The sequence below is a fragment of the Castor canadensis genome, chromosome 8, assembly GCF_047511655.1.
Source record: "Castor canadensis chromosome 8, mCasCan1.hap1v2, whole genome shotgun sequence".
Taxonomy (NCBI): Eukaryota; Metazoa; Chordata; class Mammalia; order Rodentia; family Castoridae; genus Castor; species Castor canadensis.
The window spans coordinates 118,523,122-118,548,781 of record NC_133393.1 but is presented as its reverse complement, the minus strand read 5'-3'; the positions used below and the strand labels follow the sequence as shown (position 1 = coordinate 118,548,781).

At 35.2% G+C, this 25,660-nt stretch overlaps 1 protein-coding gene across 5 annotated transcripts in view; it reads right to left on the bottom strand.

Annotated features, from left to right (window-relative positions):
* Window positions 1-25,660, bottom strand: part of Syt1 (synaptotagmin 1) — a 515,891-nt gene that overhangs the window by 198,835 nt on the left and 291,396 nt on the right. For all 5 annotated transcript variants that reach the window (XM_074083998.1, XM_074083997.1, XM_074083996.1 and 2 more), the window contains one exon: window positions 8,076-8,258. In XM_074083998.1, coding sequence (XP_073940099.1) covers window positions 8,076-8,241 — 166 coding nt within the window. In that variant the 5' untranslated portion in view covers window positions 8,242-8,258. The remainder of the gene's footprint in view (window positions 1-8,075; window positions 8,259-25,660) is intronic.

Here is a 25,660-nt window from a genome sequence, read left to right as displayed (position 1 = left end):
AGAATGTATCAGGGTTAGTGGGAGTCCATGAAGAGAGAATCTTGAGAAAAGATGCTGCAGAAGGAAAAAGCTGGCTGGTTTTAAGATGATTCAGGATAAGCCTTCACACTCATGGAATTTAAATGCAGGTAGAGAATTGGTGGTGAAGCAGCTCAGGGAAGCAAGGATCATTGTATGACTTCTTATTTGAATGGCTGAGGAAAGAGATTGCACTGAGAGAATGCAGAATAAAAATGGACTAGAACTGAAAATGAAACCTTAGAAAACAAGGACCTGTCTCACTTAAGAAAAAGAATGACAATGAAAAAAGAAGAGCAGACAGTGAAAGAGGATAAGGAGGGGAGGAAAGAGGAGGAGGAAAGGAGAATAGAGTCTTAGAAGTTAACAGTATCCTGAAGATGGTGGCCAATTGTGATAATAATGCAGAAATATCCAGCCAAATGAAGACTGAAACTTCTGTATTAGGAACTGGATATGGATGTCACTGAATGTGTCTTAAGTGGAAACAATCTTCCCAGTATGTGAAGGATGGAAATCAGAGAAGGAGTTGAATTGTTAATGGGAGTTGACAGATATTGGGTTCTGGGTTATGATTTTTGAAAACAATTTTGGTTGAGATGTGAAGGAGTAAGGTAAACTGTAGCTTGAGGGGCAAGGTAATGTGAAGGGAAGAAAGTTTTAGAGCATGAAGGAAGCTGGTATTTCTTCAGTACCTACTATGTGTGCAATGTTGCTGAGCACTTTCTAATATGTGAACCATGAACATATGTGTAGACTAAAGGGAAGGAGGGAATGAGAAAGTGAAATTAAGAGAAAAGAAAAGGAACATTAGAGGAGATGGTGGGATGAGGAAACACTAATAGAGAACTCACCTTCCCTAGAATGAATATCACTGGAGTGGGTTTAAAGAATCCAATGTATATATATCGGGCTGCAAAGTTTCTGAAATTTTCTTGAATTAAGTTGGATTGACCTAAATAGAAGGTTTTTCTAAAATAGAAATAGGAACTTGTGACAGATTGAGTTTAACAATAGCTAACATTTAAAGAATGCTTACTCTGTGTCAGACACTTTGTTAAGTACTTTATTATATCCATTGATGCTTTTACTCAACAATCCTATGATGGGGAAATTATTTAAGATTTCATTTTATACAACAAGGAACCAATATATAGAAAGATTAATTAAGGTACCCCAAGTCACATAGCTATTATGAAGTGGAACTAGGATTTAAACTCATATAGTCTGGGTTCAGAGCTTGTGGTTTTAATTCTTGTATCAAACTGTCTACCCTCAAACATTTCTGAATAAATTATACAACTATTTTTGGCTTTCTTGCTCTTATTCTGGACTAAAAATCAGAATTTGGTGATTTGGCTTTCTGCTTAAGGAAAGGTACACTTTACTTCAAGAAGCTCATGCATATCAAAATGTTAATCATAGCTATTTGGATGACATGCGTTCATGCTTTACAAACCAACCATGGCTCTCGTCATATAAAAATCAAAGTCGTAAAATAAAGAAACATTCTGAGAAACCTTGTCTGCTTCATTTAGATAACAGTGTGCAGAATGAGTTGATAGATAAAAATGCTCAGCACTTACCATTTCCTTTTCTTTTTAAAAAAATTTTAAGCCCTGTGGTGTTATGGATGATATCATCAGGTAATTTGGTGTGAATATATTCCATGCTGGACTGTGCAGATTACCTAACTAATGACATGCACACTCCTTGACATTGTGACACCTCTCTTCTTACAAGTGGGAATTTCAAGTGACAGACTAAAGCTGTTTGCTATCAATTTTGCAAAAAAACACATCTGCCAGATAGCCAAGATTTAGTTCAGAGACTGAAATCGATTAATATTCTAATTTGTTACCTGTCATCAGCGTCACACTATATTATACCAGGTCAAAAGTGATAACCTTTATATAACATATGCTCCTAAAGGAATTCAGTTTTAGGGATATGTTTTATTTTTGCTTCCTGTTGCTTCCTGTGTAAAAATCCCATTAGAGATTTCAATTACACAGGCAGTAAAAGTTGTGATGGATTAAAATGGAAATATAAAACATGTACTATTACATATTTTAATAAACTTCATGACTGTATTTATGATATAATTTTTTCCTATGTTTATTTTTATCCAGTTTTAAGACTTTAGACATTTTACTTATTTCTGCCTAGAACACTGAGGAGAGTACTAGCAATATAATATTTCTCATAGGTGATGCCAGATCCTCTAGTACTGAAATTGTTGGTCTAAAGCAAACTCCATGGAGGAGGAAACTCATTATTTGATTTGATTTATACTACCTAATAAAAGAACTCAGGAATGGGACAATGGCTTGGCCAGGAATGAGGTAAGGTTAGCCACAGGAAACAAAAGAGAGTCTCATGTGCATTTATTTCAGCTGATTGTTTTCTTATTGATGAACAGAGAGGAAATAATAAAGCAGTAGCTGGCTCTTAGTGAGAAAGGCCAAAAAAATGCAGAGTTATGTAGATGGAAGCATTTTGATTTTTCAATATGATGACATGGTTGATGATGCTTTCCTTAGTGTTTGAAATTTAAAAGTTTCACTTTATTTATTTATTTATTTATTTTAGCAGGAAGCAATATTTTATTGTGCTGGCACAGACCCAGCGGACTCGTGTCCGAAGGCTCAGCCCTGAGAACAAAGGGGTCTCACCTTAAAGTTTCACTTTAATTATGCTTTAATTTGTCTGCAATTTAAAGCCTCGAAGTCTAAGGGGGGAGGGTTAAGATACAAGTTAAATTACATTTATTCACTCATTCATACATCAAACACATTTTGAGTGTCTCCTATGTGGCAGGTACCACTAAGGATGTAACTATGACTAAAGCAGATCCAACTTACCAGCCTAACAGAACTTACATTATTTTGGAGGAAGACAGAGCAATTTAAAAGCAAATAATAAAATACCTGCATAGCAGATGGTGCTAAGTAATAGGGCAAGAAATACAGCAAGGGCTGGGGACAGGAAATGCTGTTAAAAAGGGTGTAAGAGGAAAGGGATTGAGATTTTAAATAGTGTGCTTGGAGAACTCCTAAGTTAGATGACATTGGATAAAGACCTAAAGATGAGTGAGTGTTACATTCCTACAACATATTTCTCTTAAAGCAAATATTTTGATAACATTTTAATTGACAGTTTATACCCATAATATATATATTTGGTTACTACTTGGTAGCAATAACCTCAAATTTATATCAAAAGTACTTGGAGTTTATTAGTCCATTAGCTCAGCAGTAGAGCACAGAGGTTCTTATCCCAGGGCTTGACCTATTGGGCCATCCCTATCTTTTCTCCACTATGGATCTTCCTGTTGAGAATGGGAATTATTGACAACTGTGCTAAGAGTGTATCTCAGATGTACTTGAATTTGTTAACCATGGATAGACAAATCAACAAGTTCCTAACCACTGAGGCATAAGAAATTGACTCTTCATATTTATTCATTTAGTTATTCAGTATCCTTATAGAATAATTTTTAAAAAAATTGTATAAATCTCCCATCAAGATTATTGCAACAGGCTACTTTATTCTTTCTCCTTGCCCCTCTATAAGCCATTTTCAGTATTATAGTAAGAATGATGTTTTAAAAACCTACATAGATCAAGGGACATCTCTGCATAATAATGCTCAAAAAGGTATATTATTTCACTGGGTAAAATCCAAGTTCCTTAGAACAATCCATAAGACCCTATATGATATGGCTTCTACTACATAAAAATTCATCCTGCAGCTCATTCTGCTTAAGCTACACTGAATTTCTTGATATTCTAGACAGACTTCTGCCTAAGGGACTTTGTCCTATTCATCAGACATTATGATAGCTTTCTCTTTTACTTCCTTCAGGTCTTTTAATTAAGGAAACCAGTCCTGATAATCCTAAAGATAACCATTCCTACCCTTTACCACTTTCCCTAGTCCATTTATTTTCTTAAATTTTTCCATATGTCATTTATCATCACATGGCCACTATGTATTTGCTTCTTTATTGATTTCCTACTTTTTCTCCTGCTAAAATATAAATACTGTGAGATCTCAAACTTTTGTTCCCAGCATTTGAAAAGTATGTAGTTCATAGAAAGTGTTCAAACTTGACAAAAAAGAACAGCCTGTAGTTTAAGATTCAAATTAAACATGTTCAGCATTGGGATAGAACAAGATGGCAGAATAAGACTCTACTGTTCATACCCATCCTCCCCGCAGAAATATCAGTTTGAACAACTATTCACACATGAAAATACCTTTATAAGGGCTAAGGAAACCACAAAAGAGAACACAGTACTGGGTTGTAGCAGAATATTAAGACAAGACTCAATGAAGAGGGCAGGAAGGACAGTTTTACATCGCCTGCATCACCACTGTTTCAAATCTAGGCTCCACAGTGTGGACAGAGATACTATCCGTGTGTAAGAAAGAGATGAAAGTGAGCACAGGACTTAACTTGGACTCCACTGCACTAAGATCCAATATTGTGAAGATCTCTGTTGCCCCATATTCCAGGCCAGTAGTTGTGGACCAAGGTTCCAATCTGCTCCAGCACCAGATGGGACCACATAGTCCCAGGCTTCAGGCTTGTGTAGCAGACACAATCTTTGAAATGCATGACTGCCTGGTAAATGTTGGTGGCTTCAAGCTGCAGACAGCTCTCAGCAGCCCCTGGTTTCAATGACCCAGGGACACAGTAGTCATTGGGGCCCAGGCTTCTGACAACATTGTGCCAGCCACAACCTCCATGAACTTCTGTTACACCCCAGCATTGCATCTGTCACCAGAAAAAGCCAGTCTGTGAAGTAGAAATAGGTACCATCCACTTCAAACACACAGACATAGATACACTACCACAAGGATCAAGAACAACCATGGAAACATGAATCAGTCATCACTGTTGAATTCAATCAAACATTTAAAGTGAAAGGCACACCAATTCTCAAACTCTTCAAAAAATTACAGAGGAGGGAACACTTCTGAACTCATTTTACAAGGCTGTCGTCATCTTGGTATCAAAGCCAAGCAAAGTTGCTAGCAAAAAAGAATATTGCACACTAATACCCGTGATGGACACACATGCAAAAGCTCTCAAACACAATACTAGCCAACTGAATTTAGCGGCATAAATAAAGATCATTTGCCTTGATGAATTAGATTTAATTCCAGGGAGGCAACAATGGTCCCACATAGGTAAATCAATAAATGTAGTGCATCTCATGAACAGAATGAAGGAAAAAAACAACAGTATGATTTTTTCAAGAGATGGAGAAAAAGCATATGACATAATTGAACATTCAAGGATAAAAAACTCAATAAATCAGGCATAAAAGGAATATACCTCAACACTAACCCACAGCTAGCATCATATTCAATAGGGAAAAGTTGAAAATATTTCCTTTATGACCCAGAATGCAAGAGTGCCCATTCTTATTCAATATAGTACTGGAGGTCCTAGACAGAGTAAGTTGGCAAGAAAAAGAAACAAAAGGCATTCAAATTATAAAGGAAGAAGTTAAAATATTCCTTATTTGCATATGGCGTGATCATATATGTAACCCTAAAGATTCCATTAATAAACCTGTTAGAACTAATAAATAAACTCAGTAAAGTAACATGCCACAAAATCAATATGCAAAAACCAATGGTGTTTCTATGCACTAACAGTGAATTATCCAAACAGGAAATTAAAAAATCTCAGTTATAGTAGTTATAAAAGAAAATATTCCAGAATAAATTTAACCAAAAAGGTAAAAAGTGTCTACACTAAAAGTGATAAAACATTGATGAAAGAAATTGAAGAAACCCTAAGTAAATGGAAAGATATCCCTTGTTCATGGATTGGAAAAATTAACACAAAAATGTCCTTACTATCCAAAGTAACCTACAGATTCATCATAAGCACTAGCAACATATCAATGACATTAATCACAAACCAGAAGAAAATTTAAAATATGGATGGAACCACCAAAAACTCTGAATAACTAAAGCAATCTTGAACAAAAAGTACAAAGTTAGAGACATTACACTGACTTCAAAGTAAACTATAAATCTGTAGAAATCTAAACATCAGGACACTAACATAGAAACAGACACAGAGAACAATGGAACAGAATAGAGAGCCAGAAATAAATCCACAAATTCATAGCCAACTAATTTTTTGACAAAGTAGCCAAGAGTACACCATGGAGAAAGGATGATCTTCAACAAATGGTGTTGGGAAAACAGGGTATCCATAAGATAAGCAGAAGAATGAAATTCTTACACTATATACAAAAATCAACTCTAAATGGACTAAAGATTTAAATTTAAGAATCAAAATTATGAAACTACTTGAAGAAAATATAGGGAAAAAGCTCTATTACATTGACTTAGGCAATGAGTTTTTGGTTATGACCCCAAAAGCATAAATAGCAATAACAATGGGAATGTAAATTAGTATAGCCATTATGGACAGCAATATGGCAGTTCTTAAAAAATTAAAACTAGATCTACCATATAATCCATCAATCCTACTACTGGGTGTGTACCCAAAAGAAATGAAATCAGTATGTCAAAGAGATATTACTCCATGTTTATTGCAGCACTATTCACAGCAGTCAAAATATGGAATCAACCTTAGTTTCTATCCAGGAGGAATGCATAATGATTCAGTATATACATGAGATAATATTCAGCCATAAAAAAGAATATCCTGTTATTTTCTACAACTTAGAAGATGTTATATTAAGCAAATAAGACAGGCACAGAAAGAACAAATTCTGCACGATCGCATTCATAGGTGGAATCAAGAAATGTTAATCTCATAGAAATTGAGAGTAGAATGGTATAACTTACCAGAGGCTGGAGAGAAGAGGGAGGGATGGGAAAAGGCTGAACAGTAATCTCAAAGTTACAGTTAAGTAGAAGCAAGAAATTCAAGATATTGCTGTATAGTAGGGTTACTATAGATAACATAATGTGCTTTATGTTTCAAAAGTTAGAAGAAAGGATTTAAAAAGCTTTTACCAAAAAAGAAATGATAAATGTTTAGGGAAATAGATATGTTTGCCCTGCATTAACATTACATAACATATACATGTATTGAAACATTAAATGGTACTCTAGTCATATGTACTTTATATGTTTTATGAGTCTGAAAAAATAAATTTAATAAGAAATAAAGACTCAATCTCACAGAAAAGGGTACTGGTAGCTGAGAGGGTAAAGGGCAGGTTGGGATGATGTTCAAAGGGTATAGAATTTCAGTTAGATAGGAAGAGTAAGTTCATGAGATCTATTGTATACATGGTGACTTGAGTGAATAATGTATTAGTAACTATGTGTATTAGTTACTATTAGTGACTATAGTTAATAATGTATTGTAGTCTTGAAAAGTGCTAAAGAGTGAATGTAAGGTGTTCTCAGCATAAAAAATAACTATGTGAGATGGTGAATATTCAGTCAATCCACAATGTATTTACTTCAAGACACTATGTTGTACACAGTAAAAACAATTTTACCTGTCAATGTAAAAAAGTAAAATTAAGGAAGATAAATGCCGCCAGTCAGACACAGTGCTACACTTGTACAAATAAATTTAGGTATAGGTTTTGTTTTCTTGGTGACAACAAAGAAAAATTTAAAATATTGACTGATGAATGAAATAAAATCAAACTTGCAATAGTGGGAAAGTAAATATTCCCAATAGTTTGGGAATAATCTTTACAATGGAATAATTTGATAGATGCAAATCCAAAATGTATAGCACAAAAATATGTAGCACAACTTATAGGCATTAATATTCTTGAAACAGATGTAAAAAGAAAAAAATCTACCTACGTTAAATATGACATACAGATATTTTAATAAGTGTGATTTTCATTTGTAAAATATACTTAAAGACAATAATAAGAACCTTTCATTTCCAAGATCATTCCATTTTATTATTGGAATGCTATCATGAAAAATCTACCATAAAAATAGAATATTAAGAGCTCTGCTGTTTTTCCAGTGAATAAAGTAATTTTCAGCCTTTTATTTCTACTCAAGCCACACTAGAGGATACTCACATGGAATTTTATGCAGCTCATTCATAAACTTCTCCTTCAGTTTAGAGAAAGCATCTTCCTTCCCTTCCCCAGGACTGGCTGGCTCTGTGGCATTATTTGGTAGAACAGTTGCAACAGTGGTGACTGGCGGGGCTGCCAGGGCCTCATGATGACTCTCGCTTACCATTTTAGGTTCAGGTGGAACTGTGAGGGGAGGGAAGCAAAGCAAAACAATTCAAAATGGCTTACCTGACCCCGTATCAAAGGCAGACCAGAGATGAAAAAACATCAGAGGTTGCACCTGCTCTCTGGGTAAACAGTCGATCATTAGCATATTACTTTATGTTGCTTCATGAAATATTTATGGGACTACAGTGAGTGGAGAGTTCTTTCCCAGAAGGTAAGACCAGATGTAGTTACTGAATAGCATTCTCACCTAACGATGCCATGTAAACTATCAAATCTATTGGTTCTTTATGTAGGCCAAGTTTTGTGTAGATTTAACTTCTAACCCATACCTTACTGAAATGTGTAGGAAACAATAGATGAAAATATACATGCTCTCTACTATAAACATCTTGTATTTTCTAAAAGCAAAAAGCAGGGAAGATATTTGTATTGGAAATGTTGATAAATGATAGTGGTTTTTAAAATGGTTATAAACAGTATTATTATGACATTGACAGTCTAAACCATCATGAACATTATATGCAAAATGGTTCTTGAATTTCATTTGAGTTTTCCTCCTGGTCATTTTTTTTTTCTTTGACATTTACTGTAGACAATACTCTGATCAATAATTCACTTGTGTTGCTAGGTGACTTTCTTTTTGTTACTATAAATGTGACATGATTAGATATATATATCAAGACACTGATGATAAAACAGGAACTGTCTATTTTATCTTGTTTCATTATCTTATTGAATTATTAAATTAATTTATTCAGTCATTTAAAGTGTTTAACTCCAAACTACTAAAACCAGTTAATTCTAAAGTAGTAAATAAACCTCTTGACCTTGAATTTGGAAGACATCAGTCCTGGTTCTTTTCAGTCACTGAATGAATTTTAATAAGGGATTTGATTTCTTAATTTATACACCTCTGAAGTGTGAAGAACCAAACCTCACCCTTCCTAGGTTTTTCTCAGGATAGCACTGTGAAGTGCTATATGAATTTACATTTGTGTAAGGAAAGTATTCTAAAGGAGTAGAAATAAGCTCATATCTGTGATCAAAAATATTTTTGACTTTATAATTTTACTGTATGACTTAAGATTTCAGACTGTGCTGATGAGAAGGGGCAGAAGCAGATCAATGTAAAAAGCCTTGGCAAGAGGAATATCACAGTCACAATTAACATCCAATGAGCAGCTAAAGACCCTGTGATTTTCAAAGAAGTGGAGATAACTAGCAAACACATAAAGGATTTTTGTAGAGTACAAACCTTTTGAGAATTAATTATGCATACTTACATATTTAGTGAAAGTAGAATAAATTTACATGCATGGAATTATTAAAATCTTAACCACAATGAAGAGATTTGGTTCTTCTAGAAGGAGAGCATTGCTGGAATGAATACACACACAACTTTGTTCTCTCTTTTTGGAGGTACAGGGGTTTGAATTCAGGTCTTTGCACTTGCTCTGCAGGTACGCTATCACTTAAGCCATACCACTGGCCCTTTTTGCTCTGGTTATTTTGGAGATGCCCCAGCCGCCTGGACCGGGATCCTCCTATTTGTGCTTTTCCACACAGCTTGGGATGACATACACGTGACACCACACCCAACTATTGGTTGAGATGGGGATCTCATGAACTGTTTCCCTGGGCTGGTCTCAAACTGTAATACTCCCGATCTCAGTCTCCCAAGTAGCTAGAATTACAGGTATGAACACCCACACCAAGCTTAGTTTTCTTTTTTAAGCCTTCAATTTTATGGACTTTGTCTGATCCAAGGCTCCTTCTGTTGCTCAAGTCTAACAATACTATGTAAGTATTATTAAATAATTAAATCAGCACTAGAGAAGTATTTATGATTTTCTTTTGCATCTATCTATCAGTAGATAGAAAACACAAATTATCTTCTAATAGCAAACATATTGCTTAATTTTACAAGTATAGTCATTTAGTTGGTTAGAGTAGAATTTTAGCATCCTGAAATATATTAAAAATATTATTGGATAAAAAATAAATTCTCTTCTTAAACAAAGTTCAACACAGAGAATGTAACAGTAATTTCCAAAGAAAGAAAACAAATCTTCCTCCTTGATACAAACAAAAATATGAAAATGTTTAATTCCACAAGCTATCAAAAAAACCCTGAAAATAAAATAGCAATGAAATAACATATTCATTTAGCATTTAGCTAAATAGAGATAGTGAATGTGAGAGTACAAGGAGCTGGATAATTGGAAGAAAGGATAGATTAGAAAAATACTTGCTGGATCCCAAAGTAATAAGACATACCACAATCTTTGTTTTTCCACTTCTATTTCTAGTTCCTTCAAGATTTTAGAAGGACTCATTCTTATTCTAGGATTTAAAAAAAAATTAATCTGTGATGTATTATTTAATATAAAGATTTATTAGTAAGTTTATAATATTAGAAGTACCAGAAATTAATAGAGATTTCTTAAGTATGGTAATCTATAAAGTGATATTATTAAAATTATAGATAAATATCTACCAACTAAAAAAATCTGGGAGTGTTAGGTATAAAATGCAAATTATGAGACATTAAATAGAGTGTCTAATTTTTTGTCAGTACTGGAGTTTGAACTCAGGGCCTCACACTTGCTAGGCAGGTGCTCCACCATTTTAGCCATGCACCTTTTTGCTTTAGTTAGTTTTTTGTATAGGGTCTTGCATTTTTGCCCAGAGCCAGTCTTGAAAGGCGATCTTCTTACTTATGCCTCCCACATAGCTGGGAATATGTCTGTGTACCACCACATCCAGCTTGTTTGTTGAAATGGGGGTCTTGCTAAATATTTTCCCACAGGATGTCCTCAAACTATGATCCTCTCAGTCTCTCCCAAGTAGCTGGAATTACAGGTATGAGCAACTTTGCTTAGCCCATTTTTATAAATAAATTTACTTTTTTTTTTTAAGGAAAGAAGCTGGAAAGATAATTTGGAAATGCTGACGCTGTGGTTGGCCATTCCTAATCTATAAGCCTGGACTGTTTTAAATTACAAAAACGGGAGAATGAACCTTTAAAATTGTTGAAGTGAAATCTTGCAAAACATATTTCATTTCATAATGCCAGTTTTAAAAAATTCTTTTAAACATAATTAAGAAACTAACTCCCAAGAATGAATGGCATAGCTAAAAATTTACCATAATAATATACACAATGTACATTGGTTAAAATACAATGTAGCAAAAATATTAAGGTGTCATAAAGGTTAATACTTTCCTGGTTATACATTGAGGAAAAAAATCAGGATTTTGTTGCCATGACAACTTGCCTCTGTCCCCTTATATTTATTCTTCTTCATAGGACTTTAATTATGTCTATCTTTCGATCTATAAATTGATATAGATTTCTCAGATTACATAGCGCAATATTCTACTCTACTGCATAAAATAATGATTTCTAGAGAAAGTACTATTTCCATCTCTATTTAAATATTGTACTTTGCAATAATAGCATACAAAATTAAAGAGCCAACAGGAGGTCAAAAATATTTTAAAAATTACTAAAAAAAAGTGTTCTAATGCATAAAAGCTCCAAACTGAAAGAAATTCTTGCATAATTATTAAAAGCAGTCTGAAATACCCTGAAATAAGTCATATTGTATTTTGAGGTGCAGGCAGAATGCTGATTTTGTTCCCATCGCAGTGTCCCTTGTCCTATCCATCACAGTGCAGGCAGAGGGTGTAAGTGCATGCCATGAGCGTCCCCCAGGACACCTCCTCCCCCAACCTCCATCTCAATCTCTTCACTTTCAGGAAGGAGACCTACAGCTTCTTTCCCCCAGGCTTAGGGAGTGCTGTATGCAGGCCGATGATGGCCAAGAAGTTGCCCCGACCCCCCAAAGAATTGCCCTGGCTAAGAGGAGCTGCCTTGCCTTAGGTCAAACTCCCTGCCCCAAGGACAGGATGCTCAAACCGTGACTGGATGCTGGTGTGAGTGCCAAGCTCCTTGTCTTAGTGCAGTTCATCTGTGACAGACCCTGCAGGATCAAGTAAAGCCCACTACAACTGCATTCCAGTTCAGCAAGCATCTCTTTTTGTCCAAACTGACTTCCTTCAGTCCCTCACATAGAAACACTCTGGAGTAAACTACCTTAGACTCAGTGTGGGTTCCCATGGAGTTGGGTCTGTCACATCTACTCTGAAAGAATTTGGGGAAAAATAAAAAAGAACCACCCTCAATACTTTTGCTTAAATTCTTTCCATGCCTAGGATCCTCAGGCAGTAAGTAAAGTCCAGCAGCATATCAAAATCTCTCTCAAGATTGTAGGTGCTTGAATGTCAGGTTCAAGGTGTGTCTTCTTGTGGGTTCAAAAGATAAATTATTTTGAGGGAAGAGAGGGGGAAGCTAGACACGGTGAGGTTGTGTGGTGGCACAGGAGGGCCGGTTTTGGTGCAGTTGCAATGAAAGGGGACAGATGAAAGGCTGTTTTCAGACCTTGGAGCAACTGGAAGCACAGCAGGTAGTCTAACCCAAAACTCACAGCACCTGGGTTTTGTTTCTTTCTTTCTTTCTTTTTTTTCTAAGATAGATCCAGATAGCTCCAAATATTACCCTTTTATCATGAAAGTCTCCTCAGGGGTGCAGGGAGAATTTTGCTTGAGTCTATTTCCCAAGAAGCTTTTTACATAAATGCTTGTGCAAGCTGAGTAAAAGTGTGCCTTCTGAGCATTAAGGTGAGCACAGAATCAGTAGTTTCCCAGTCCACCAAATCTCACTCTACAAACATTGAAGAGGCTGAAGGTGACTTTGGAAGAATGTAGGGAGGCAACAGTGTGTACTCGCCACCTGCATTTCCTGAGGATTCTATTAAACATCACTATTCTCCTCCAGTTCCCACCTCTACAGAAGGTTCTAGATGTCTTTTCTCTCACCTCTTCCAAACCTGTCTCTCTACAGACACCTGTAGATATATTGGACTTCCTTCCTCCTCTGGTCAAAATCCCCGAGACTATGTTTTCTCTTAGGACCACTATGGTCTTCTTATGTTTATATTTTCTTTTTTTTTTGTATGATTATTCACTGCTTTTATTTATTTTTTTTAGTCATATTACTGTTATATTAAGGGTACATTGTGACATTTACACAACTTCTTACAATATTTTCTTAAATTCACCCCTCCATCATTCTCCTTTACCCTCCCTCCACCCTCTAAGAATAGTTTCAACAGATCTCATTTTTTCATTTACATACACGAGTACATAATATTCCCACCATATTCACCCTCCTACACCCTTTCCTTATATACCCCTCCCACTGGTACCAGCCCCTCGACAGGACCTTCTTGTTCTCTGTTTTTGAGAAAGACATTTTTGTTTGTTTATGATATCTACACAGGGAGTTTCATTGTGACATTTCACTGTACATATGTATTATAACCCAATTTTCTTTCTTAAGAGTTTTGTCATTTTTTTTCCCTCAAGGGGCAAACAATAATCACTTGTAGTTAGGTCTTGTTTATCATGTCCTGAGCACTTGATATGTATCACTGAGTGTTCACTGAGCCCAGTGCTCTGCACAGAGTCAGAAAAAAAGGAAAATAAGACACACTTCACATCATTAGGACAGCTCATGAGTTTCTTCTTGCTGCCTCTGCCTGCCATAATGGAAACTCAAATGTGCTTCATCACAGCATCTCCTGACACCGATAGTGGTGAAGTAGAATTCATGGTTATCTTGACATAGTTACACAATTGAGAACAGGACTAATTTCCAGAAGATGTGTGTAAAAGCATGAATCAGAAATAGCAAATAGGACCAGGAATTAGAAATTTTGGGTCCAAAGTACATAAATAGAGAAAAGTGAAGTTGGGAGGGGCTCATAGTAGCCAAATACTTGTATTAAAAACCAAGGGTCAAACTTTTTGGCAGGGGAATGGCAAGTGCTACATCATTTTAGTCATGCTCCCAGTCCTTTTTGCTTTAGTTTATTTTTCAGGTAGGGTCTCCCCCCAAAATGGGGCCAGCCTTGGATCATGATCCTTTTATCTCTGCCTTGTGCATAGCTGGGATTACAGGTGTGTACCACCATGTACAACTTTTTTCCTTCTTTCTTTCTTTCTTCTTTTTTTTTGAGATAGGGTTTCTCTAACTTTTTTTTTGTTTTTTGTTTGGGCTGGCTTCAAATAGTGATCCATCTCCACCTCCTGCAAAGCTAGGATTGCAGGTATATATCACCATGCCCAGCTGGTTAAGTGACTAGCCACTCCTAGTCCTAGAAGTTGGAAAATACTGATGTACTGGTTTCCAGATTTTATGTTTTTAGTGTGAATTCCTTCTGTGTTTTTCTACGTAGAGCAATTTAGTTTTCCAGATCCACAGCATTCATCCTCTCTCATTCCTGTCCCCTCAAAACGTGAAAAAGTAGTCCTCAAGATCTATCTTCCTTAAAAGTAGAAGGAGACTGGTCATCTTAAGAATTTATTTTGCCATCTCACTCTACTTTTTATTATTTCAAAACAAAATAAAGTCCTATGTCAAAAGCATTATTATTTTTAGATTTATTTCCAAACTGGCCTAGCTTGTTCCACTTCCTCTTTCCTCTTCCTTTATTCTTGAGGCCAGATGGACCTGACAATGGGACCTATAGGTGGTGAGTACCTTTTAACAAGCTCTAGTGATGGGAAAGAGTCTATGTAGATTGCAAACAGACTTTTAGAATCACATCATGAAATATTAAAATATAAGCGTTTTTATAAACAATGTATTATAAAGTAGTAAACTTAACAAAAATTTTGAATAAACCTAGTTTTTCCACTCTCACAATTATATTTAGCAATTGCAGTCAATATAAATTTCAGAACTAGTTAAAATAAAAATGAATTCCATGAACCAAATGAAAATTCTATTCATTGCTACATTATTTTCACTCTGTGACCAATATTATAGAGAATGAAAGAATGGAAATAATTCATATCCAAGTCAAAACCCAAGCACTGAATTAGTGTAATAATGATAGAGAAAAATTAAAAGATCTCATATAAATTTGAAATGTCCTATGTACAATAGGAGCACAAATCTTGAAAATATGGGGTACTAGAGCTGTTTCTAAAATCACTTAATAACAAAGTCACAAAATTAACATGGTTTTTGCTAATAACTTGCTGCTGATGCATCTATTTCTTTATAAATGAAAAAGAAAAAAAAAGGAAATATTGTATAACTGCAGTTATTTAAAAAGTGCCACTCAGTAATGGAGAATGTTTATGGATTTAGTGGACCTCTCAAGATTTTAGTAAGAATGGCAGAGTTATGGTAAGAAAAAGATATCAGGATCTCCTTTTCTTTTTTTTAAATGTCATTTTTATTAATATATATTTGTTGTACAGGGGTTTTATTTCATTGTGACATTTCTATATGTATGTACAATGTACCCTGGTTTGGTTTATTCCCTTCATTATTCTCCCTCTTCTCCCTTCACCTTCTTAAAATTACTTCAACAGGTTTCAATGTTCCATATTCACACGTGTAGAAAATACATCAACTTTATTTACCCTCCATTACCTTCTTCATTTACCCTGTTTTATATTCATGACCTTCATTGTTTAAGTGTATATTCATTTTTCAGTGAGGTTCTGCCTAGGTATTTTACCTGTAAGTATACTGTACTTTGGATTTCCTTTTTGAATGCATTAGAAAGACTTCAAGTGTACTTTGTATACCTTAAAAATAGTATAGTAAGGGTCAACATTTCTTTTCCTTCTTTATTTTGTTTTCAATTATGTTTTATTTATCTAATTAATTAATTCATTAATGCTGCTGGGGATTGAATCCAGCCTCCCACATTCTATAAGCACTTTACCACTTGTGATACCCCCATTTCTTTTGCTTGTATTTTGTTTTTGAGGTAGGGCCTTGCTGACTTTGCATGAGTTGACCTCGAACTTGCAGTCATTTTGCCTCTACCTTCTGAGTAGCTAAGATTACAAGTGTGTGCCACCATACCTGGCTATTTTTTTTAATAGGAAAAGTATGAGCACATGATAAAAGCGAGAGCACATAAGGAAGGGGTGAGGATAGGTAAGACACCTAAAAAACTAGCTAGCATTTGTTGCCCTTAACGCAGAGAAACTAAAGCAGATACCTTAAAGCAACTGAGGCCAATAGGAAAAGGGGAACAGGTACTAGAGAAAAGGTTAGATCAAAAAGAATTAACCTAGAAGGTAACACCCACGCACAGGAAATCAATGTGAGTCAATGCCCTGTATAGCTATCCTTATCTCAACCAGCAAAAACCCTTGTTCCTTCCTATTATTGCTTATACTCTCTCTTCAACAAAATTAGAAATAAGGGCAAAATAGTTTCTGCTGGGTATTGGGGGGGAGAGGGAAGGGGCGGAGTGGGTGGTAAGGGAGGGGGTGGGGGCAGGGGGGAGAAATGAACCAAGCCTTATATGCACATATGAATAATAAAAGAAAAATTAAAAAAAAATAAAAAAAAAAAGAAAAGTAAACGGAAAAATACTAGAGATGGAATTGAAATCTTCATTGGATCTATTTGACATTGTTTGGAGCAATTATGCCTATTAGGCACAATATTAAAAGCTATGTCTTGAACTTTTGCATACTAAGATAAAATTAGGTGCTTCTGGCAGTTGCTGAAGAAATACAGCTTATTTGGGTCAAGCCATTTGGTTCTCAAAGCTTTTCTATAGAAGCTACAGATAAATAATTTGGAATTTCCATTCTCTCTTTCTTTACTGAAACTCAGCTCTGAACTCTTGCTGTTTCTCAGCTGCAGGCACTTGAGTGAAAATCTAAGCTTGCAACTCAAAGCTCTCTTTTATCAAACTGTGTTCATACTGTCACTGCTTTGTCACACAGTGAAGCAAAGCTTCAAAACTGATCTCTACACAGTTTAGATTGCACTAAATATGATGATGAAAAATGTTGCAGTCTTCCAGTTAGAAATTGTATGTTATTAAAGATATCTAATACTTACTAAGCCCTAATAGCCAAGCATTGTTATAAGTATTTTAAAAATATAAATGCATTTAATACTCACAAAATAAATTCCATGAGTCAGGGAGTATTGTTATCTATTATAGATGAGAAAATGTGTGAAAGGTTTCACAGGTACTAAGTGGTAGAGTCAAGGTTTAAATTGAAAAAGGGTAGTTCCAGAGTCCATGAAATTTTGTCTCACTAATAAATGAGAAGATAAATGTTGACTGAACAAATAAATTGTGTGCCTCCTTTGTGTCTAACATGAAATGAGGAGTTTTGAATAATTCTCAAGTGGCTGCTTTATGGTCAAAATGCCTAGGGATCCAACCATGCATAGAGATGATTAAAATCCATTGTGGTCCATGCTCCTGTAGGAATGATTATGGAAGCTGTGCTGAGAGAAGAGAGTACCGCATAGAAACCTTGACTATAGCAAGGCATGAAGATTAAGTCTACCTGCTAAACATATCAGATACAAAATACAGAAAGTGATGATTTGGCAGACTCCTCAAATTCTACCTCATATTGTGTGCCAATGAACTAATTTTGTGAAGATGAGACATGAATAAACAGTATCTACAATCTAAAAGATAATAATAAACAAAACCATATATTGGTTACCTAGCAGCTATTCCTTCCTTAAAATTTAAGATAAATCTGTTTTTTTTCAGACAACTCCAGCTTTAGGGAATTCACTTCATCCCCATCTCATGGGCAAATCTTAATAGTCTATGTATCAATCATAGTGATCTGATTCTTTATGTCAATGGTTGGTTTGGACAAAGGCATATGATCCAATTTGGGCCTATTATACTATAAGAGGAAATCTGTTGGATAATTTCTGAGAATGTTTTTATAACTTTAAAAAAGATATACAGAAGAATCAATGCCCCCTTTGATGGGTGGTATTATGTTTACCTGCAGCTGCTTACAGCATGGTGTGATCATGAGAGAATCCAACACAAAAGAAGAATGATATTATATGGACAGTGGAGTTGAAAGTAGGAAGTAACCACAACCTTAATGATGTTGAGCTGCTATATTAAACCAATCCTATAGTCACCTCACCTTGGGACTTGTAATGGGAGATAATACATTTTCCTTATGGTTTAACCCATTCTCTTTGGCACTTGGTGTTGCTTGAAACTAAATGGACACATATATGAATACTCTATAACCTGATCTTTACAATAACAAAAGCAAAATTTATTGTTTTTATAGGCTTATTTTCTACTGTCCTTTGTAAACTTGGCCCCTTGCTAAGGCCCTTTACCTGTCTGAGCCTTGGTTTTGATTCTCAAGAGTTCTAGAAGATATTAGTTATATATTAGTTATGTTAGTGGGCTGAGAGTGTAACTCAGTAGTAGTGCCTCATGCAGAACATGGTGGCATCTTCTCTATATCCTGTAGAATATGGTAAAGCTCCAGGTCTTGCAGCCTATGGTGCTAGATACATAGGAACTGAGTTAATTTAAAATATAAGGAATTGGTTTTGTGAACAGTTCCCTCTAGTTTAAAAGTTTTAAGAGAAAGTCCTGCCTTTTAAAATGTTCATCCTTAATCAAAATATATAAAGGGACACTGTACAGTTTCACCTTTTACCACTTGGAGTGCTTCAGAAATGAATTAGGGGGAGTTGAAGGATTGGGAAAAAATATTTCAAAAGCAGGAGCCCACTTGTGACTGCTATGTAGCAAAATCTCCATGTGTTTCTTAGTGGGTTTTTTTTGTTTTGCTTCTTTCCTTTCTTTCTCTCTCTTTTTTTGCTTCTCCTTTTCTTCTTTGCTTTTGCTTCTTAATAAGTAACAATTTATTTTCAATCTCTCCAACAAGTCAAGCTTCAATAAAGTTTGGGATACATTATAAAGAATTTTTGTGTCTTCTTTTTCCTCTTGACAAACTGAGATCACATGACTTTAAGAAAGTGCGCTCAAGGAGCAACTTTCCGGTGCTGGTGGAGTGGCTCAAGTGCTAGAGCACCTGAGTGTGAGGCCCTAAGTTCAAACCTCAGTACTGCAAAACACAAGAATAACTTTCCTATGAAATATTATATTCACCATCTCACATTGAAGCATCATTTTGAAAAAAGTAAAAGATCTGTGGTTTTCAAAATTACTTTCATTAGGCCATAGCTAGACTTAAATTTCGTGTGAAGTCACTTAATCACACTGATGAATACACCACATTTTGCACCCTAGATCATCAAAGAAAGAATTTAGAAGGAATATACATAATATATATGTATACATATACATAGTATATATAGTTTCTAGTTTGAAGAATGATCTGTAACTACCCTCTCATCTGCATCATAAACAGGCATGTTGGCTTACTGATAAGAGCAATATGTGGTGCTAAATTGCCTTTTCATTTCATATTTAGTAATTATAGACACCATGATTCTATCAATAGAAAGCTACTCTATAGGCAGTTTGCTCATCTTTTTTAGGCAGATTTCACATATTTATTTACCAACAATTTGATGTTATGACACGTAAGAGAAAACCAAAATGCAATCTAAAGTACTAAATGTGACAAATACCTTCTTTGAAAGTTAAGTTAGATAACTTTTATTCTCAAAATACCATATTATTCCAATTGCAAATATTCTTAAGCAGAAATCATCTTTACCTCACTGAAAGCAACAGATACAGAGAAGATCTGTGCTGGTTCCTATTGGGTAACACAAGATCCAGATTTCAAAACTGTTTCCCCAGGCTGGTTATAAATGATGTCACACATGCAGCATAGTCTCCATGCACTGGCAGAAAATGTGATTATATTTAGCCAGATGTTTTGCTTCCATGCCATTAATATGCAACTGCTTTTCCTTGTAATAGGTAACATAATGACTGAACCTCAATTAATATCCAACTGGCTAAGGAGACATTTGTGAGAGAGGGCACACTGTTAGAAATTCATAACTGAATATTATATTATAGGCAAACTAACATTTTTACTATGATACAAGTATGCTGATAGCATGAATAAAATATGAGTGTTGATTTTAATCAACTAAAAGTCACCCTGTATTATGGAATGTGAAATATAGACTGAAATAGGAGGTATTACTTAATAAAATCCTGATTGTTTACCAGAGGCTTTGTTCATAGAAACCACTCAGGGGCTTTTGCAATCAAAGACAAATGCAAAGAGGAAGGATAAAACTCAAAAATTCTGTCAAAATTTTGTGTTTTAAATATTGAGGGAAGGAAGAGAGAAATTGAATGCTAACAAAGAACCACTAAAATAAATGGAGTAAAATTATAGAATCAAGCTAAAAGATATAAGAAAGAGTTTTAAAAAGGCAACTTAAAAATCAGATAATATTCCATGCTAAGAGTAGAAAGAATATGCAAAATATAGCTCTATTATAAAGTTTAAAGCTCTAAAGGTAAAAATAACAGTATTTCTAAAGGAAGACTAATTCATAATGAAATATAGGAATTCAGGTACTAAAAAAGGCATGAAACTTATCAAAGGGAGAGGGGTCCTTTTACAAAGTAAGTGGAAATCTAAAAGATCCCTGCTGAGTGCACAGGGAGGCTAGCAGGCCAATTCAAGAATGATCTTAGTTCTGTCTCTTGTCTTTTCTTGGCAAAAAATACATGCCTGTAACTTGTATTCTGAGCCAGTGTTTTCTCATTTATTAAAAAGCACACAACTCATGCATTTATCATGGAATTAAATAAGATAATAAATGAGCAGCACATAGCAGTCCCTCAATGGTTGTTAATAAAATTGTGTTAATGTAATGTCAGGATTAACAATATCTGGTTCTGTAGCAAGCACTTCTCCATTACAGAGTTAGCTGAAGGAACTCCTCCTACTCTGATGCCATGAGGATGAATGTAGTGTTATTTGCTATATGTTGACTTCTTTACCGGAGGAGAATGCAAGGATATGAAAATGCTGTGTTCAGTCCCTCAGCAACTGTTGGCATTTTGCTTAATACATTAGTCCCTTGTGAATGAGTTAGCGTGAGTCATACCTAAAGACAATTTCCAAAACAATTCTGAGCCTATGACTTTGAAGATGAGCTCCTGGAATATGTCCAATTTTTTTTATTTACTTCTCTCCCTTACTATCCTTTGGCCCCATAGCAACATCAATTGGACACATAAAGAGATGGAAAATATTTTAGTTTCCTGATGGAGGCTGATTGGCTATCTCTATGGAATAGGATCTAAATATATTTTCAGATTTACTGACTATAAAAAAAAATGGCAGCTGCTGCCAAAGGAGTTTTTCAGTATTCTGTGTGAAACTGGCTAGAATTTCTAAAGCTTGTTGGCACTGGCAAGACTTTGCAGGGCACACAGAGGTAGTTAACCATTTACAAGTCCTAATTTCCCATCATGTGCACACACGGAAATCACCTTGTAAGCTCAGCAATTCTACTACAGCTCTCTGGACCATTAACTGGAAAACCCATTAGAGCCTCTATGGCCTTAGAATGCACAGTTCTGAGAACTAGAAAGAGCCAGGAATGGATGTGAGGATGACAACATGGAATGGCTGCTAGCCATGTGACAACTCTCTGATTCCCAGACATAGTTCCTTAACTTTTTACCTTTTCACTTTCTGTACACATTGGTGGCTTGCCAAGTAAATATCTATTTTGTTTACAAAAATACTCTTTAATAAAGGCAGATAAGACATGGCAGTTTCTATAAGTGGTTAATATAGAACAGTTCAATTACATATTAGAGAGAAACATGGGTTCTGAAGCTAGAAAGTCTGTGTTTGAATCTTACATTGATTAATATTAGTGGCTGGCATGGAGTTCTTGTAATTTGAGTGAAGCCTTTTCTTCTAATGAGCCCCTTCTCTGAATAGGAAGGTTGACTGGGAACTTGGTGTAGATGGTCCAGTGTAGTAATGTGCAGTTTTCTTTCCAGATGACCAGGCATTTGCTTCTGATTGCCAGGGAAGGAAGGCATTTTTCTGTGAGTGGATTGCATTTTGTTTCTGTCATGGGGGCTATCCTGTCATATGCTTCTGTCTTGGTCCCAAACTTTCTCCATAATACTTAGAGCATTCTTTTTTAAAAAAATTTCTTTTATTCATATATGCATACAATGTTTGGATCATTTCTCCCCCCTTCCCCCCACCCCTTCCTTTTCCTCCCATCCCCTCCCTTTCCCCCACCCCCTCGCTACCAGGCACTTAGAGCATTCTTATAGTGATTCTTATACCTCTATGTATGCTGCAGCCTGCTGTCCAGTTATGAATATGCAATTCTTGATTAATAAATTACCCATTGCAATTAATGTCCAGGTAGATATCCTTGGGAAATTATTTAGAATACCATGGGCAGGTAGAAAATATGGCCTTTGTCTCTGGAGTACATTTCTTCTGAACAACTCTATGCTGTAGTTTTCTTAGATCTGCTATTTCTCAATTATTATAAAATGCTTCTTATGTTTTGCAAATATCTCAGAATTTCTGATTTGCTCAGGTACTTTCATGTTGCTCAGAGTTTTATGTCCTTCATCCTTTTCCTATCAGTTCTACCATTTTGATAGCTTTTAGAAGGAAGCTTGAATAATCACTTATACTTAATATGCCACAAGGAACTGAAGTCCTGTCTATAATAAAAACATTTCATGCTCTCTTTTCTAAAACATGTAAAAAGTCCCCTTCAGTTTATATTTGGAAAGGGAAAAGATAAGGACTTTAATGTTTTTTATTACATTCTAGAATTATGGGATGTTGTGATCTTTCTGTTTATGCATCGTTTGTCTGCCGGTCAGTCTCTGAGCAACCTGAGTTTGGGGATAGGGTCTTATTCACGTCTATATTTGCAATCCTCAGCGCAATGTCTCAATCCCTATCATGACATGGTAGGCATTTGACTGTGTTTATGAAATTTATATTTACATTTGTGTAAACCAATGTTGCATTATTCTTTTATAAAGGAGTAAAACATACAAATTTAGGCAAACTGGTGAATTTGCCCATGAGTCTTCATTTTTCTCTGGTGTGATAAGAAGGTGCTGGATATATTTCTGGATTTTGCAAGTACGACCAGATAAAGCTCAATTTTATAGAGAATTGGTATTTAGAGAGGAGAGAAGACATTGCAACAAAGAGAATGGAGGCCTGCTTTCAAAACCTGAGTGAAAAAAGCTACATGATATTGGGCACACATCATTACTGAATCTTTTTCATCACAAAATGCTGACAAGAAGAAAGAAAAGGCAGCTGGTAGAGAGAAAACAGATAGTGAGCATTCAATGTTGAAAGAAGGGAACATGTAGCTGCAAAATCATGCTGTTATTCATTACAAGTAAAGAATCCAGGCAGATTTGCAGAGGGTGTTGGAGAGAAGAAAAGTATGTGTGGAAATCAGTTGATTAAGATAGCATGGTGGGGAGGTACTTCATCAGAGACTGAATACAGTTGTGAATGAGAAAACAGCTTGCTGAAAGAGGCAAGAATGGTGTGGTGTGAAAAGAACTTAGACAACAGCAAGAGTCTCTGTTCATGAGACTTCTCTCTTGGCCATGCTGGCTAAGGTTTATGACCATGTTCTCATGCAGGAAGCCTAGAAATCAATATCAGAATGTGAACTGATATTGAAACTTCAACATGCAAGGTTAGGTTCTCAAAATGCATGTAAGCTTTCCTTTCTCTCAGCGGCCTGTCTTCTTGACATCTGGGCATTTTCTGTGTTACATATATAATTTAGTCCCCAGTCTTCCACTGTTATCAAGCAAATTGAAAGAAAATGAGTCAAGTCCTTAAATTTGAGCATTTTCTTTTTGAATAGGAAAGAGAGGAAAGCTGTATCAATTTCCACATGATCATGCTGTCACTGTTCACACTTACATCTTGTTTCTCGAAGCTTTTATCTACATCTCTAATCCCTTGACACTTCTAACCATAGACATTTATGCTTCTGAATAAGACAGAACATTCATAAAATTAATGTTCAACTTGATTTAGGCATGAAATTCTAATACCATCCAGAGAGGGCTCATGCTGCTTCAAAATAATTTTTTTGTGTAATTTTACAAATAAAGAAGCCATTTATATCAATAAAATACTTGTTTTCTGTGTATTACACAAAATCAATTTATATTCAAATATTTGGCTACTGTCAAATCGGAGTATTTTGGAGAGCTTAGAAGCAAAAGTACCACAGAGATTAGCTGTGAAACATTTTGCTCTATGAAGAACAATGAAACATAAATTAGAAAACTAACAAAATGGCAAAGCTATGCTGACAAGTTCACTCAGTAGCTGTGGGTCACTTCAGAATTAGTAATTTTGTACCATTCTTGAAATTGATGGATTTTCCCTCCTGGTCCTGATTTACTTATTCATTAATTAAAGGGATTAGTAAAATTAATTAGAATGAAAGTTGATATAAGTATGAAAACACCAAAGATAAGGAGCTGAGAATATCAATTTGCTTTTCTTCTGAGTTAATTCTTAGAATTAAATTACAATATAGAACTTTATATCAAATTTCTACAAGATTTATATTGTAAAGTTAGGAAATCTTGCATGAGATGAGATGAATTCTTTCCTTTTTTCTTTTTCTAGAAATAGAGTTAATATTTACAATTAATTTTCTGATAGTATTACCTAGTTTTATTCTGGGTAATAGTGGTATTATATTTGCCTTCCTTATTTCTTAGCTGAATTATTTATATCCATCAGAGAGATTTTCAGCAAAATTTAAAAAAAATTTATCAAGTAGTAGTTTTACTTTTTTAAAAATAGTAACTTTCTCTGAGGGATTAAATTTGGGTAACTCTAGAGGATTTCTCTTGGAAAAACACTATCCATATACATGTTAACAGCAGAATGCTATCTATTCCTTTACTGAAGTCTGGGCAAACTACAGTGTGAAACTGATCAGGGGTTTACATTCTGGGTGGGCAGCTCTGATTAGTAGTAAGTAAGGACAGGATAATCTCTAAACTAAAAGTCGTAAGCAATTATGGCTTTAAACTCCTTCCTGGATCTTGCTTTAAAAGAAATAGAATCTGCACTAAAATTCTTAAGAATTTTCCTTTTTTCACTTCCTTAAATAAGATGTCTTGACCATTTTTATTCTTTTTTTTTCTGCTTTCTCATTCTCTGGCCAGAAGGCCCTCAGTCTCTTGTCAGACTCAGACTTTCACATAATTTTTCATGAGCCATAACTTCAAATTCACTTACAGCTAGACCAATACCCATGATCTGTTATACTCTGCCCTGAATTTTAGACTCTGATACTTTGACTGACATCACTTCTAGAATTCTGTGTGACTTAGAGGTCCTATCAAATTATATTATTCCAAGTTGACTCATACTTTCTTGACACAGTTTCATTAATCAAGTCTTAGAATATTCCTATATGTGACATTTACTAAATACAATACCAATTGAATATAGACCCCAAAGAATGTATCAGTTGCACTGAGTATTTTGTCCCTCAAATTTCCAACCTAACATCCATAGAAGGGAAG